The sequence below is a fragment of the Saccostrea cucullata genome, unplaced genomic scaffold (assembly GCF_032062105.1).
Source record: "Saccostrea cucullata isolate Sc308-1 unplaced genomic scaffold, CSIRO_AGI_Scuc_v1 ctg15399, whole genome shotgun sequence".
Classification (NCBI taxonomy): domain Eukaryota; kingdom Metazoa; phylum Mollusca; class Bivalvia; order Ostreida; family Ostreidae; genus Saccostrea; species Saccostrea cuccullata.
In genome coordinates, this window is record NW_026919007.1 from 1 (window position 1) to 14,821 (window position 14,821).

General features: G+C 33.3%; 1 protein-coding gene across 1 annotated transcript; it reads right to left on the reverse strand.

Moving 5' to 3' along the window:
- Positions 1-34: 34 nt before the first annotated feature.
- LOC134277090 (src substrate cortactin-like) lies at positions 35-13,225 on the reverse strand. Its single transcript, XM_062759371.1, has 18 exons — positions 13,142-13,225; positions 12,507-12,570; positions 11,759-11,865; positions 11,373-11,514; positions 10,630-10,860; positions 10,378-10,474; positions 9,701-9,866; positions 8,026-8,119; positions 7,275-7,478; positions 6,716-6,826; positions 5,757-5,811; positions 5,060-5,170; positions 4,662-4,772; positions 4,417-4,527; positions 2,952-3,118; positions 1,653-1,719; positions 859-1,007; positions 35-208 (listed from the first exon to the last, which is right to left on the reverse strand). Exons 1-18 carry the CDS (start codon positions 13,195-13,197, stop codon positions 35-37), a joined length of 2,217 nt encoding a protein of 738 aa, XP_062615355.1. The 5' UTR covers positions 13,198-13,225.
- Positions 13,226-14,821: the final 1,596 nt, after the last annotated feature.

The following is a 14,821-nucleotide window of genomic DNA, read 5'->3' on the forward strand; positions in this document are numbered from 1 at the left end:
TTTTTCATTCCTTTGGTGCTGTTATTGGGCATGTTTATTGCATGATATAAATTTTTAAAACTGTTTTAGATTTTACCTCTTTGTGTACTTGTTGATAAGACACGTCTCCGTATTCCTCCTGTTGTGGTTCTGGCTCGGGTTCGGGTTCAGGTTCTGGTTGACTGGCTGCTCTCTGTTCTTCCTCCCACCTCTCTTTATTTAACCTCTCCTACACGTCATTGACAAATTAATGGGTTAACATATGATGTGTTACAGTGTAAGATACATTTCAACTCTTTTTCTAATTCATTCTAAATTATGAATTGATAAATTTGACAAATATGGCAAAAAAAAATTAATTTCTTGGTTCTCAGGCCCTCCCTCATCTCTTCCAAGGGTGCCTCATTGACCCTTTTTATTGCTAAATCAATAAAATATAAACACCAAATCACCTCCCTCATCATTTTTTGAGGTTTTGTACAATGTAAAAAGCTGCCTCATCATGTTTTGGGGGCAATAAAAAAAGAAAAAAAAAATGCCTCCCTCCCTCATCATATTTCTTGAAAAAAGGCCTGAGAACCAAGTAATTAACTTTGCATGGCCTATAATTCCATTATTCATGTCACTAATTCGTTCAACAACAATTGATAAATTTGACAAATATAATTCCATTTTTAAATTCAATTACTTTCTACAATAAAATCCTATTATCCAATTCTGTAAACAGAATTTACTAATTAAACATCCCATCGAAAAAAAAATGTTTGGGTAAAACTTTAGGATCCTTTCCTCAAATATACAATTTGTAATGAAATATTTTTTTGATCCACTCTTCACATAGACAGGTTTTGTAAGTAAATCTTTAGATCCACCCCTCACCTCCTGCTGCCTCCTCTGCTCCTCTCGTTCCCTCTCCTCGCGGGCCTCTCGCCTCTTCCTCTCCTCCTCTGCCCTCTTCTTCGCCTCCTCTTCTCCTGACTTGGCCATGTTCTCAAAGCGAGCTTTGATGTTTTTAGCTCCCTCTGAACCTGTAGTTAAATGCAATCCTATCATAATAAGGCTATCTAAATTTAATTCCCTGGTTCTCAGGCCAATTTTCTCCAAAACAGATGCGAGAGGGCAGCATTTTATTTTTCATTTTATTGGCAATAAAGTAGATGAGGGAGGTATTTTTTTAATTTTAATTTCCTTTTTTTAATAACAGATATACTTTCCATTTCTGGTCAAAATTTCTGCTTTATCCATTGCTTAACAGCGTGTAAACATCGTACGTAATGTCCTCGAATGTATTTTCAAACGAAGTAGCCAAAATCTCATTGTAAATGACTACCGGAAGTGATATTTGAATACTAAACTACGAAACAAATGAGGTCGGAATTTTTTTCCCGGATTGGTCTCCGCAACACCAACTTTTTATTTTATCAAAAATACAATAAAATCGGCAATGCAGCTACCTCAAAACGGATGCGCGCGGGCCCGAGAACCAAGATTTCAATTTTATATGGCCTAACACTAAAACAAGCATAACATCATTATAAACCTAAAAGATTATAACCTTGAATATAAACAAATTATCAATATTTTTTCAAAAGTACTGTCAGAGGATTTTATTCTTCATTCCAGAAGTATTTGAATGCATGGCAATCCATGAAGAACTAGGCACTGTTACTCACTTGAATCGGCCTGTGTCCTGGTGTAGGATGATGACACTCCCTGCATATCATTGTATGACCCCGCAGACTAAGGAATATAAATCAGGGACAACATCAGCCAATAATCAAATACATAATCACAAAGTACACTAGGCTAATTCTTCAACAATTATCTTTAATGGACTACTGCAGTAAGATTTTCAACCATTAAAACAAGATTATGGAAATGTCTGAAATTATCCTATAACATCATCACCTATAAGTTCAAAACCTCAAAAGGAAGAAAAAAATTAACATTTAATAAAAAATTTCAAACAAAATTTTAATGTTCTGAGAATAAGTTACATGTATAGCAGAGCTCCAGATAATTTTTCACCCCAAAGTGTATTTACTCCCTGATTTTCAAATCAATGCAGATTTTTATTTTCAGCAAAAAGATTGAAGGGTATTATGTTTATATAGAAATGTTTAGATCTTTATTTTGATCTTGTAATCGAAGTATGAGTCTTTGAAGAGGGAAAAAACTTCAAAGCTCAGTTCCTGCATTTATTTAAATAAATTTTGTAAATACCAACAAAAATTTTTGCTGAGATTGGAAAGCATTCTTTTTTGACAAAGAAGATTATACAGCAGGTCAAAATACACTGTGCCATAGAGTCAGAGAGACAGATAACTTTTCCTTCATTTAAGATATCGTATCAACAGTAAACTGAAAGAATCTTCATTAATGTGGCAAGTTGAGAGAGATAAAAAATTGGCTATGAACCCATAATAAATAAAAGTTATGCCTAGTGCATAGTCTTTCTACATAGAAATTGATTTTAATCTATATCTTTGATTCTTCCTCCCGAAATGGAGATTGTCGTCGTCATTACTAGAATATTCCTGGTCACTAAAAGGCTTTGAATGTGTACTTCCGTTTTGAGAAAAATCAAACACCGAGTTAACCTCAATTCCTATCATTAAGTAAGTCGTACCTGTATTCTTCAACTTGTTGTACGCAGTACTTTTGTGGTGTAATGCGTATCTATGATTGCTAATGCGTAAATGTACGCTCTATTTTCATTTTTAATGCGTATTTTGTAAAATTTAATGCGTATTTCTGCAAATACGCACCTTATCTGGAGCTCTGTATAGGTTTAGTTTTTAGACTATATCTGCCAGTTTAATTAATTAATATTTCACAGCAATAATTCATGGTAAACTTATACATACAGGTGGTGTAAAACAAAGAATTAACATGGAACAATCTAGTAAAGGACAAGAAAGACCTCTGAATTGACATCAATGAAACAAGATCCTGTTGAATGATTTGCCCACCTTGTCTTTGTTTTCTGAATCCACCCCAAACTTTCCCCCGAAGCCTTTACTCATATCTGTCTGGGAGGGGTGGAGGGGGACCTTTTCGTGACTGCTGTACCCCACTGCTGACTTGTCCTGTCTGTCTGTCTGTACTCCGTACTTACCACCAAAACCCCGGGAGTAGTCTGGAAAAAAAAAAACAGTCAAAATACAACCACCTTAATGAAGTTATACTTTATAACTACAGAAAATCATAAAATCTGAAAAAAAAAACACAACTAAAAGACATCAATTTTAATGTGAAACTTGCAAGTCTAACTTCATTCCAAAGGTGCAGTAAGAAAACTCCATGAAACTTTCTGTTCCTTTTTCAGTATCAAAGTAAAAAGTATATATTGACATATTTAGCCTCTTGTAAATAATTCCATTCATTTTTTTTTATTATCTTAAGGAAGTCTTATCCTCAGGTTCCTCAAATCAGCAATGAATTGAAAATGCTCACCAAAATACCTCTGAATTTACAAAGTATTGTATTTACCCACAACATTCCTTCAGAATTAAATCATTACAGCTATAAAATCATAATATAAAATTATATATTTTTTCTACATTCAGGAAAAGCAAACAGAAATAACAGCTATGCATTTTCTAATCAAAACTGATTCAAACAATTATACTTTAATTAGATTAAAATCACATATAGTTATCCAGGCATTCAGAGAAGTTCATATTTTTAAATACTTATTTGTTATCTAAATATGTTATTTCCTTCAATTATTATTTAACACTATACATTGTTAAAGGCTTGTGTAATCATTGCAAGAATCATAGATCATTTCTTTTTTTCAAATCATGCTAGATAGCATTGGTACCTATTAAGACTAGATTCAAGAAAATCCTAAATCTCTAAAATTGTAATTATTTTTTTTTTTTACTTTTATTGCCCAGCCCTCATCACAATCTTTTTTCATACCTCCCACCTCCCAGTTACTGAAAACTCAACTTCGTTGTTTTTGACTAATATGTAAATGTCTGATGTAATTTTTGGGGCTGCTGTAATAAAAAAAGGTGGAGAAAAACAACACTCATGTGGAGATGACAACACCCATGCAAGTCACACGGACAAACCTGTCTGAGACTCGTGTTTCAGAACTTTCTCTATGTGGTCAAAACCAACAGCTGACTTGTCCACTCTGTCAGTCTGTATCCCAAACTTCCCTCCAAATCCCTTAGAGTAATCTGATAGGATATACTCAGGTATTCAGAGGCTTATATCAAATGTAGACGTTTCCCTTTTAATATGACCATTATGAATAAATAATCTCATAAAAATGTCTTGGCCACCTTTGTTTACTGAATATCAAGAAGAGCTCTTGGTATCTCAGCAATGAAAAATAGTAGAAATTTTTTTTTTCACATAAACTGAGGCAGCGACTCTACAATCTGACAATAAGTACATGAAGCCTGATAGCCGGATGTCTACCTTTTTGTGACTCGTGTTTGTCTACTTGTTCGTGGTGCTCCCAGCCTACCGCTGATTTATCCTGTCTGTCTTTCTGAACTCCAAACTTCCCACCAAAACCTTTGGAATAATCTAAAGAAAATGAAAGTAGAGATTATAACTATATGTACATTAAACAACAAATTGTTTTTTTCTTTATCTCCCTTTTTGCTGTATTACTTTTTTTAAGACTCTTGCTTGTCAACTTATCTCCCTTGCTATATTACCTTTTTGTGACTCGTGCTTGTCGACTTGTTCATGGTGCTCCCATCCAACGGCAGCTTTATCCTGTCGATCCTTCTGTACACCGTATTTACCTCCAAACCCCTTAGAGTAATCTACAACAATCAGAATTCAATGTCAATTCATTGTCTTAATGGCACAGACTTACACTTACATACTCCAAGAACAACATTAAGAGTTAAACGACATGACAACGTAAAGGAACCCAGAGTCAAATCATTCACAAACACTCCATAAAAAGAAAGATGTCATATTCATCATGCTTGAATACAAGAACAGAACGTTGTATAGTAAACAAGCAAACATACAAAATCATACATTGATTAAAAACTTGGTGTTTGATTGACATAAAAAATGTTAACAAATTCTCATGTTTCCAAACCTTGTTGTGATTGATGTTTTTCGACTTTTTCCTGATGCTCCCATCCGACCGCTGACTTATCTTTACGATCAGATTGAACTCCATATTTCCCTCCAAAACCCGTAGAATAATCTACATTCACATCAACATGATCAAAGAGATGAACAGGCAAGAAAAGCAGATATCAAAACATGCAACATGTCCCACTAGTATCCAGTTTGTATTTTAGTTAAATGTGTTAATATGAATAATGAATTAATTGTTAAAAATCATGAAATTATTTTCTGAACACACTGCGAAATAGATGTACATGTGAAAATTTCATTCAATCGATGATGACATTCTCAAGTCAAGATATTAACATGCACAATAAAATTCTTGCTTGAACAATGAGATTATGAAATGAAAAATGGTTTTTTCCTTCAAATATAGAGTCTGTAATTATATAAAATATAAAGAGAATGTATGTTATTTGTCAATCTTATTAGTTACAATAGAAGTACAATTCATCCAATGATTATTCACTTAGCATTCACCGAAATATATTTCATCAGAAATTGGTAAAATCTGAGAGTATTAAGAGACTGCTTCATGCTATTCTTCCCATGACACTATATCATACATGTATTATAACCCTTTCTTCACTGTCTTATAAATAATATTAACAATGTATTTGCTGATTTTAAATGTCTGTTAATTTTTTCATAAACTGACAAACCTGTTTGAGATTGATGTTTATCTGTTTTACCAGCATAATCAAACCCAACTGCTGCCTGCAAAGACAATATACAATCAACATATTACGTTGATTCAATAAAGGAAATAAAAATTAATGTCAATTCTTTCAAGGTCTCTAAATGCGCAAATTGATAAATAGTAGAATACAATGTAGTATTTCGATTCAATTATTTACCAGGAAGCACATATGCAATTGACATAAGGAAATCATTATCATACATTTACATGTTAAAGTTTTTATATAAAGATATAGATTAGCTGTGTTTACAAACAAACATATTTAATAACGAGAGGTCTGTCCCCACAATGATCACCAAGTCAATAAGGTCTTGCTGTTCTTCAGCAGATATTTTCCCTATGTCAAACTCTGATCACATACCGTGGCCCTATACTATCCCCTGGGGTCATGATCTGAACAAGCTGGAATGTAAACTATCCAAAGATGATTTCATATCAATATGACTGAACATGGCTTTGCTGTTCTAAAAGATTTTTCTTTACATATTCCTACATAAAATTTAATCCCCTATTATCCCCCCCCCCCCTCATTTTATGAGGGTCATGATCTTAACAATTCTGAATCTACACTATGTAATGAACCTTTCATATAAATTTTATCTTTCCTAACCAAGTGATTCTTGAAAGATTTTTAAAATATGCAACAAAATTTTCATAAATTCTTAATTATTTCCCCTTTAAAGAGGGACTGGCTCTCCTGCTGAACAAATTTGAATTCCTTCACCCAAAGAAACTTTGACAAACAGACAGATGGACGTCATACACTTTTCTATCAGAAACTCAACTCAAGTGAGCTAAATATGTGGCAAATTCCTCCATATATATAGAAAGACATAAAGATGACTTTAATTACATAAACACATGCACAGACTGATTTGATGGACCTTCTGATTGTTTGTGAAGAATACACAGGTGACGTACCTTATCCTGCCTGTCTTTCTGCACACCAAACTTCCCCCCGAATCCCCGGGAAGCATCCGTCTGACTGCTGTGTTTTCCTACTTCTGCCACGTAGTCCGCTCCCATAGCCGACTGGAATTAAAGGAATGAAATTGTTCAATAATCATTTCTCATAAATCAATATGAAACCATGTAGAAATTTCTTTACTGCATTTAATTTTTAATTTTTAACAGGCATTCCTTTTCCAAAGTATCATTTCAAATTCTAAAGTGCTATCACACATCTTTATATTTCCATCCATTGACAATTTATTTCATCAGGGCTTATATCAGATTTAAAAGTATAAGTAAATAATTTAATTTTAATTTTTAAACATACAGTAAAACTTGTCTAATCTGGAGTAAACAACTGATTCATAGAAATTGGCCAAATTTAGACAACATTCTATAGTAGACCCCACTTTTAAAATGAAATTTACTGATAGGGACTTGACCAAGTTCAAGTATACATTGCATTAGACAAGATTTCAGAATATGAAACACCCTGGTAAGACAGGTTTCACAATACATGTATCAATACCTTGTCCATTCTGTCTTTCTGCACTCCAAACTTGCCCCCGTAACCATAGGAAGCTTTAGGCCCCTCCTCCATCTGTTTCTGTTTGACGGTTTTATCGTCCTGGGACACGTCCTGTCGGAGCTGGGACAGGCTGAGCGACCCCTGGTGACCCGACCCCTCGATCGTCTTGGCTCCCCATCTCTGTTCCTGTTCACTCACATCATTCTGTAAATATACAGTGTACGTGGATAAACATGTATTAAATTTATGTCTTTAGGAGTCCTGCAGTTAAATTTATTTGATCCTGTCTAGTTCTCAACAAAGTCATGAGCTCTTGAAATCACAATCTCCTTTAAATGCATACAATGTAACCTAGGAATGCATAACTACATAACTTGTTATACTCCCCTGACCAAATAATTGTGTGACTGCACACCAAATGAAGTTATTCATTACTTAATTCTAGATGTAGTTTAACCTTCTTTATTTCTAACACTGGTTCTGGAATAATACCATTAAAATGTGAAATTGAGTATGAAGTCCCAACAATTTTTGTTTGCTGTGCAATTTAATCTAAGTATTTTGAACACTTGGTTATCTGGGAGATTTTTACAATATTGTAGTTCTTTTTCTTAACAATTAGTCACAGAAAGAAAATACATGTGTTCAAAGATTTCATTCCACCTCCGCTAATTTCCTCCTGATTCCACAAACCTTGTATTTTCTGTAACATTAGTTCTTAAGGTCTTGTAATGCTGTATAATTCTATTACCACAAAATCTGCCTCGGTCTCCCAGTCGTCGTCTTCATCATTAGTCGGGGGATTTCCTGCCTTTACATTGTGTCCAGCTGATGCCTTCCACATGCTGACGTTGATTACTTGTGATTTAAACCTGAAAGAACCCAGACATCATATCTTATAAACTTTTTATCAAAATGATACACCAGGATAATTAATCAACCATAAAACTTAAAAGATGAGGAATGTACGATACATTACATATGATATATATATAATTTCCACACATTACTGGAACCTGGAAAACGTAACTCCTTCACTCAATTAATGTAACTACAGTATGCAGCTGATAGCCTAGTACTTCTTTGTACTCATCAAAAAACATTTAGACTTCACAACAAATTTGATTTGAAAGAGATTATTCTCATATTATCTGGAATTCCGTTACCTTATGTGAACTTCAATCCAATAAGTAAGTATTAAAATTGATCAAAGTATTTCAGAAAACAAAAACAATCATACACAGCCCAACCGGCGTATCTGACTCATCGGGTGACGCAGGATAGCAAAATGTCCGTATGCACAGTCCCTGTCAGTTTTTCTGAGTTGACATTTAATCATTCACTTACCTGTTAACGTTGGAAAATTATGTTTTCGTTCAATTCTTGGTTCTTCCTTCAAGTTCCTTGTCAAAATATTGTCTGTCTGTAAGCAGCTCTTCCCACTTCCGCAATGCAAGTTCTATCGTTTGCGAAACATCGAACCCGATCTTATTATAAATTTGTTTTAAAGTAAGCAAAGAGCTTTTATCGGGAATTCGCACAATCGATTTAACTCAATCATTATTTTTTTAACCACAACTGACCATCTTCAATTTTACAAAAGCATTTATTACCCTGACATTATTACTTTTATATCTTCAATACACTTTTCCAAATAAATTTCTTGTCTTATAAAAATAGATGTCAGTAATTCAGAAACATAATTGTTTTTTTCCTTTTATTCTTTATTTTTAGATGCATAGATATTTATTGCTCACAATCACTTAGGAAATTGTGATAACAAAACTGTAATTTGGGGTATATGTATCAAACCAATTCCTCAACGAATGATTATTCAATATCAGGAAAGTCATATAACTTTACAAGCTAGGATGATCCAACCCCCCCCCCCCCCCTTCCTTTAAAAAAAAAAAGAAAGGGGCCGGCTGGTGGATCCACACACACAAGTTGGTTCTCTTTTTTGTATAATATCCACATCTAGATCTTTTAAGTTCTGCATTGGTTGACTCAAACCTGAGAAATAGACATGTACTTCTCAAGCAATATATGTTCCTAAGTGTCTTCTGAGAAATAGAATTTGCCTTCCATCATCAGAGCTTAATCAAACCACATAAAATTGAAAAGAGAATTAACTACCAACATTTTCTCAGAAAAAAAACTTTGCCTCATCAGTCAAGTGGGTTTTTAAAATACTTGTTCATTTTTTAGTCATCAAAGTGATCGATTTTTAAGAGTTGTTTTTTTATACAAAACAACCACCAAAAATTATAAGCTGATACAACAAAATACAGTATTTTGTAAAAAAAAATTATTTTAATATGAAATAATTAAATTCACAAGAATTAACATGATGCAACATAATATCAATAATCCCTGAGGACAGTAGAGCTGTCTCTCTCTCCACTTCAATGTCTGCAGTAGGTGACTACCACCATTTTTCGTATTGTATCCTCTGTCTGGGCACTCCGACAGACTCCAGTATATTTTCCATGTCGTGTATCATGGGAGGTGGCCCACATATAAACACTATAAGGTCATGTGACTTCATCTTCTCTACCTGAGACTGGATGTCTTCACGGCAGATTCTATGACCTGACAATGATAAAACACTAGAGCTGACATGAAACTGTTAACATAAAATTTGGCTTTAGTATATACTGTAAAAGCACAAATATTCATGGGGAATTAAATTTCGTTTATTTCACTGTTAACAAATATCAATGAAATTAAAAAATCCCACGTGAAATATTATATATGATTATATATTGAATAGGGTTACTTTCAAAACAACAAAACTATTTTTGTTGACAATGCAAACAAACTTTTATCCCCACAAAAATTTGTGCTTCTACAGTACTCACATTTACAAAGTCTTTGTCTGAGATAATTTTACAGGTACAAATAAAGAGATGAAGTTGAACTTCAATAGAGAGAACTCGGATATCTTGAAAACTAAGGATATATCAAAGATTTGAAAGTCTCAATAACTATTTTTGCATGGTATTTTATCTTCAATATCTAGGGTATTTCTCTTCTATTATGTTTGCAGATAACAAGATGAAGCAAACTACAGACTTCTACTGTTACTTTCTTTGATCAATACCTTGAATTTCACTGCTCAGCTCAGACTTGTCTTTGGTTATAAAGCTCCTATAAGACAGGATCCCTGGGTTCTTTACACACAATCTTTTTATGTCCTCCTACAACATAATATTCAGTACAGTGTACCCCTGTGTTTTGAGAGAACTCAAAATAATGCAACGAGTCTTTAATTACGAGATAACGTCAAATATTGCTCCTTCTCTATATGAAAAGTATACCTTCATTTCACAGAAAAGAAGCAACCAAAAATTACATGAAAAATAAGTTCATCCATGGATGATGCACTGTAGAGTAGAGACACAAGTTTAGGGGAGTTTGTCCAATGGGATTCTAGAAGATCAGTCACATGACATAGGATGCTGTGTATAGGATTGATTCCGATGCCCCCCGCTATTAGTAGAAGGTCAGGAGAAGGTTTGTCTGGGTCAGGATCAAAGTAGACATCACCACCGACTCGGATCTGAAGCTCTGTGCCAACTTTACACTGAAAAGAAAAAGAATTAAAATAAAATTTAATCAATATCAATTTATCATGGAGAAAACAAATATTTCATCCAGAGAATCTCAAATTACAGGGATATTCTACCCCCCCACCTCCAATATTTCATTGGATTACCTTTAATATAATCTCACCATTTCATTGAGATTAAAGTAAAAGGTAGATGGGTAAACAAAAAGCTGTCTTCAGTGGCGTAAATGTGTTATGAAAAATAATCTGGACTCGGGCCTCTAAAAATTCTTTTTCCTCAGTGTACATTTACATATAAAACTTTAATATTTACACATTTTATTCATTTTTAATATTAAAAAATACTTGGGCATCTATATTTACCCTATCAAAATACTAAAATAAAATTTCCAGTAAGTCTGGGTAAAAAATATCTTTATAATACAACCATGCACTGTGTACCTGTGCATACATTAAGGCAGTTTACCTATAATATTTTGTTTCTTGTGCATTAAAAAGTTGAAAAAAGCCAAAGTGGTACAATGTACCTTTTCGTGGATCCACTTTGCTGGAGGATGATCACTGTACTTGACTGCTAGGTCAAGAGTTCCCTCCCTTTGAAGAGTTCCTGGTGATGAACTCATTGAGAAGCCTCCAACTTTCTCCAAACCCGGCAGGAACGTGTCTACCCTGTTATAGAAAAGATGGACAAATTTGACCTTTCTCCAAATCCGACAAAATGTCTATGCTGTTATAGAAAACACTTTATCTCAAAAATAATTTATTTTTGCAGAAAATTTACTGAGAAAATGATAATTTTTTTAAAATATATTTTTTAGAAATGCAAAGTAATTCTTAAACTTTCTCAACAGATTATGGAAAAAGCTTCAAAAATGAAAGGAGACAGAAAGGCAAAGATGATGACATATCTCACCACTGTCCTGCCTTGAAGGATAAGGATCTTTCATGTACTTTCAGAGTCAGGCCTTTGACTGTGGTGGACTCATTACGCATTCCTATAACTGTGGCTATGGACACAACCTGTAGATATTGACAAGAAAAACACCTGTATATGTATGGATACAGCATGCATAAACACAAAACTTTAAAGACAGCACTTGTGATAATCAACAGCAAAGGAAACATCAAACTGTACAGACATCAGCTGTAGTAAAGAACAACAAAGTAAAAATCATGAAGTTAGCCAGCCTAATTAACAAAGAAATGACTTAAAATTAATTCAAAATAGTATGATTCTCTGTTATCCTTGGACTTTCATTACGGCGTGGTATTCTCGACGTTACATAATTAGCATCTGAAATTTACACAGCCTTTCATTTACAGTTGATATATACATTTCGGCAAATGTCAACAAGTGGATCAATGATAGTGTTTCATAAGGCAGAGAGGGGCATTAAGTTGTCTCATCATTGTCAACAACAATTTAAAATTTCTGATGTTATTAATTTCTCAACCAATGAAAATCTATTTGCCACTTGTGAGACTTTCATTAGGTAGTGTTGAAGAAGTCACCCTCTACTGAAAGTCAAAGGTTAACTGAGAATCGTACTAACATTTGAAATAATTTTGCAAACAATATTTTCATTATGTCACTGCATTTGACTTTTGATGTACACTGTAAATGTAGTGTTTGTTATAACTGGACTTTTTTTTAAGTTAACCTGATCCCTGGAATTCTCAGCTGTTCTCTGGAGGTGGTCAGACTTAGTGGACATCAGTTGTATCCTAAAAACAAAAGTCATCATTAAGTAATTCTTTTTTGCTTTATTTTTTAAGAGCAAGACATTTTTCTGCATCTTTGACTGATCTTTATTGAAATATGAATCAATAATTTATTCAAATCACCACAAGATGACAACAATTCAGGTGAATAACTGTATTGATAATCACATTTGACCACATTTACAGGCGATTGTTTCAGGTCTACCCTTTTCAAGAAGGGATGGGTTGTATGCATATAAAAAAACAAACTGTGTTCACAGTACTTGGCTCATGTTAGCTGGGGTATTTCTATTTGGAAGAAAAACTTCATAACCCTGCATCCCTGATAGATATTTTCTCAGACTCTGGCCACAGAGCAACAGGCATATAAGACGCTGTTTATTTACAGTATTGAAACCATTAACATGAAAATAGGCCAAAAGTAAGAATATGTAATATTCAATGTACGTTAGGCCTAGTGAACACGAAGTTATGCTGAGCAGACGATCGGAATGAAACATCTCAATGAAATAATAAATAAAAGATTTAAAATTGTAGACTAATCTACATGAAGATATAGATATTTTTAAAATACCTTTTTTGAAACTGAACAGTCTTTCTGAACAGTCGATAAACTCCTTTAAAAGTCATTAGATTAGATAACCAAGACCTTGACTCCGGTGTATGTTCCGCTACTTTCACTTTCAGGGTTAGGCTAATAAAGGCAAGCATGATAACTTGAACTTAGTACATGTCGTAAACAGGTAAAAAGAAACAATGCTTGTGTTATCAATTTTTTTATGCCGAGAGTTAGTAAATAACTACGCCTGCATCTTATAAAACGATATTTTAAGATTAAGATATAAAATTATATTTAAAAAATCGCTTAAATGTTATATGCTAATTATGCACTGAAAAAAAAAATGAGAAACCTGTTTGATATTGAGATGTATAAAATAAAAATTATTTTAAGAAAATCATTTTGAGAATTATTCCAGGAATTACTGTTCGTGGTCAAGAAGAGGATATTGTCCTTGTACCACCACCACCAACAACAACAACAAAATAAATGATTTTAAAAAATGAAATACATACATAAATAAATGAAGAAATAATAATAATATTTTTTGTAAAGCACATTGTATATCCTCTCAACGGTATAAAAATCATATGTTATTTTCACACCTTGATCAGATTTTGTAGATTATTATACTTCTGTTAAAATGTTTCCTATATAAAGTTAGGAAGGTATTTAAAAATGACTATAATTCATAGTCTGAAAATTTCCACGCATAGAAAGCTATACCCCGAGCACAGGCACTTGTTTCGTATGGGAACCTCGTATACCAAACAAGTGCCTGTGCCCCGGGGTATAGTTTTTGCTATCCACCCTCGGATGGTTTTCATGCAATTTTCCCGCCAATTTTAATTTCCAGCGATAAATCAATAGACTTAGAAATTATAATATACATCAGTATAATAAAACTAGGTAGCTTTTTGAACATCTTAGGAAGTTTAAAACTTCCAAATATTTTGAAAGAAAATTTATCATTCGCACCATGTACAAAATTAAACAAGTAGGTCCAAAAATTAACATACCAATCAAGGTATCCATTTAAAAAAAAAAATCATCTGTCCTTAAGTATATAGGGTGCAAAATGTCCTTTTAACAAATTTGGATTTATGTTTTATGACCAACTCTGAACTGCAAGTTGTATGATTTCTTTTTACAATTTACTTTTAAAACACATTACTTTTTTCTTTAATCACAAATGTTAAAAAATAAAACTCCATTGGCGGATCGAGAGGGGGGGTTCCGGGGGTTGGAACCCCCCCTTTATTTTTTGCCAAGTGGAGAGAGAGAGAGAAAGAAGGGGGTTAAAACGTTTTCCGAGAATAAATATCTGTACGTCTAACTTAAATATATATTGAATAGATAGATTCTCACACATTTAGTTTTTCCATTCACCTTCACTATACTTTTTATGAGTGAATAGTAGAAAATATTCTACTTATTTTTATATATCTTATATAATTATGATATATAACATGCGAGGTTAAATTTGATATTAGATTCCCGCGATCTTAATTTGGCTGTGTTGGCTATATACAAGTATGGACCTTTTTTTAAATTAAATCTTTTGAAGGAACTAAAATTTAATTCATTGTTTTATACCCACCCAAAAAGGATTCTCAAATTCTTAAGGAAAATTCATTGTACTCTTCGGAAATGCTGCAAATCCATTCAATTTTAAGGCTTCAGTAGTTTTTTAAA

Excerpts from the sequence above, each read along its gene's own strand:
- LOC134277090 (XM_062759371.1), bottom strand. The coding sequence starts at position 13,197 with ATGACTTTTAAAGGAGTTTATCGACTGTTCAGAAAGACTGTTCAGTTT. Across the intron at positions 7,479-8,025 it reads AGACCGAGGCAGATTTTGTG|AATGATGTGAGTGAACAGGA; the intron begins GTAATAGAATTA and ends GTATATTTACAG. Across the intron at positions 4,773-5,059 it reads AAAACATCAATCACAACAAG|ATTACTCTAAGGGGTTTGGA; the intron begins GTTTGGAAACAT and ends TGATTGTTGTAG.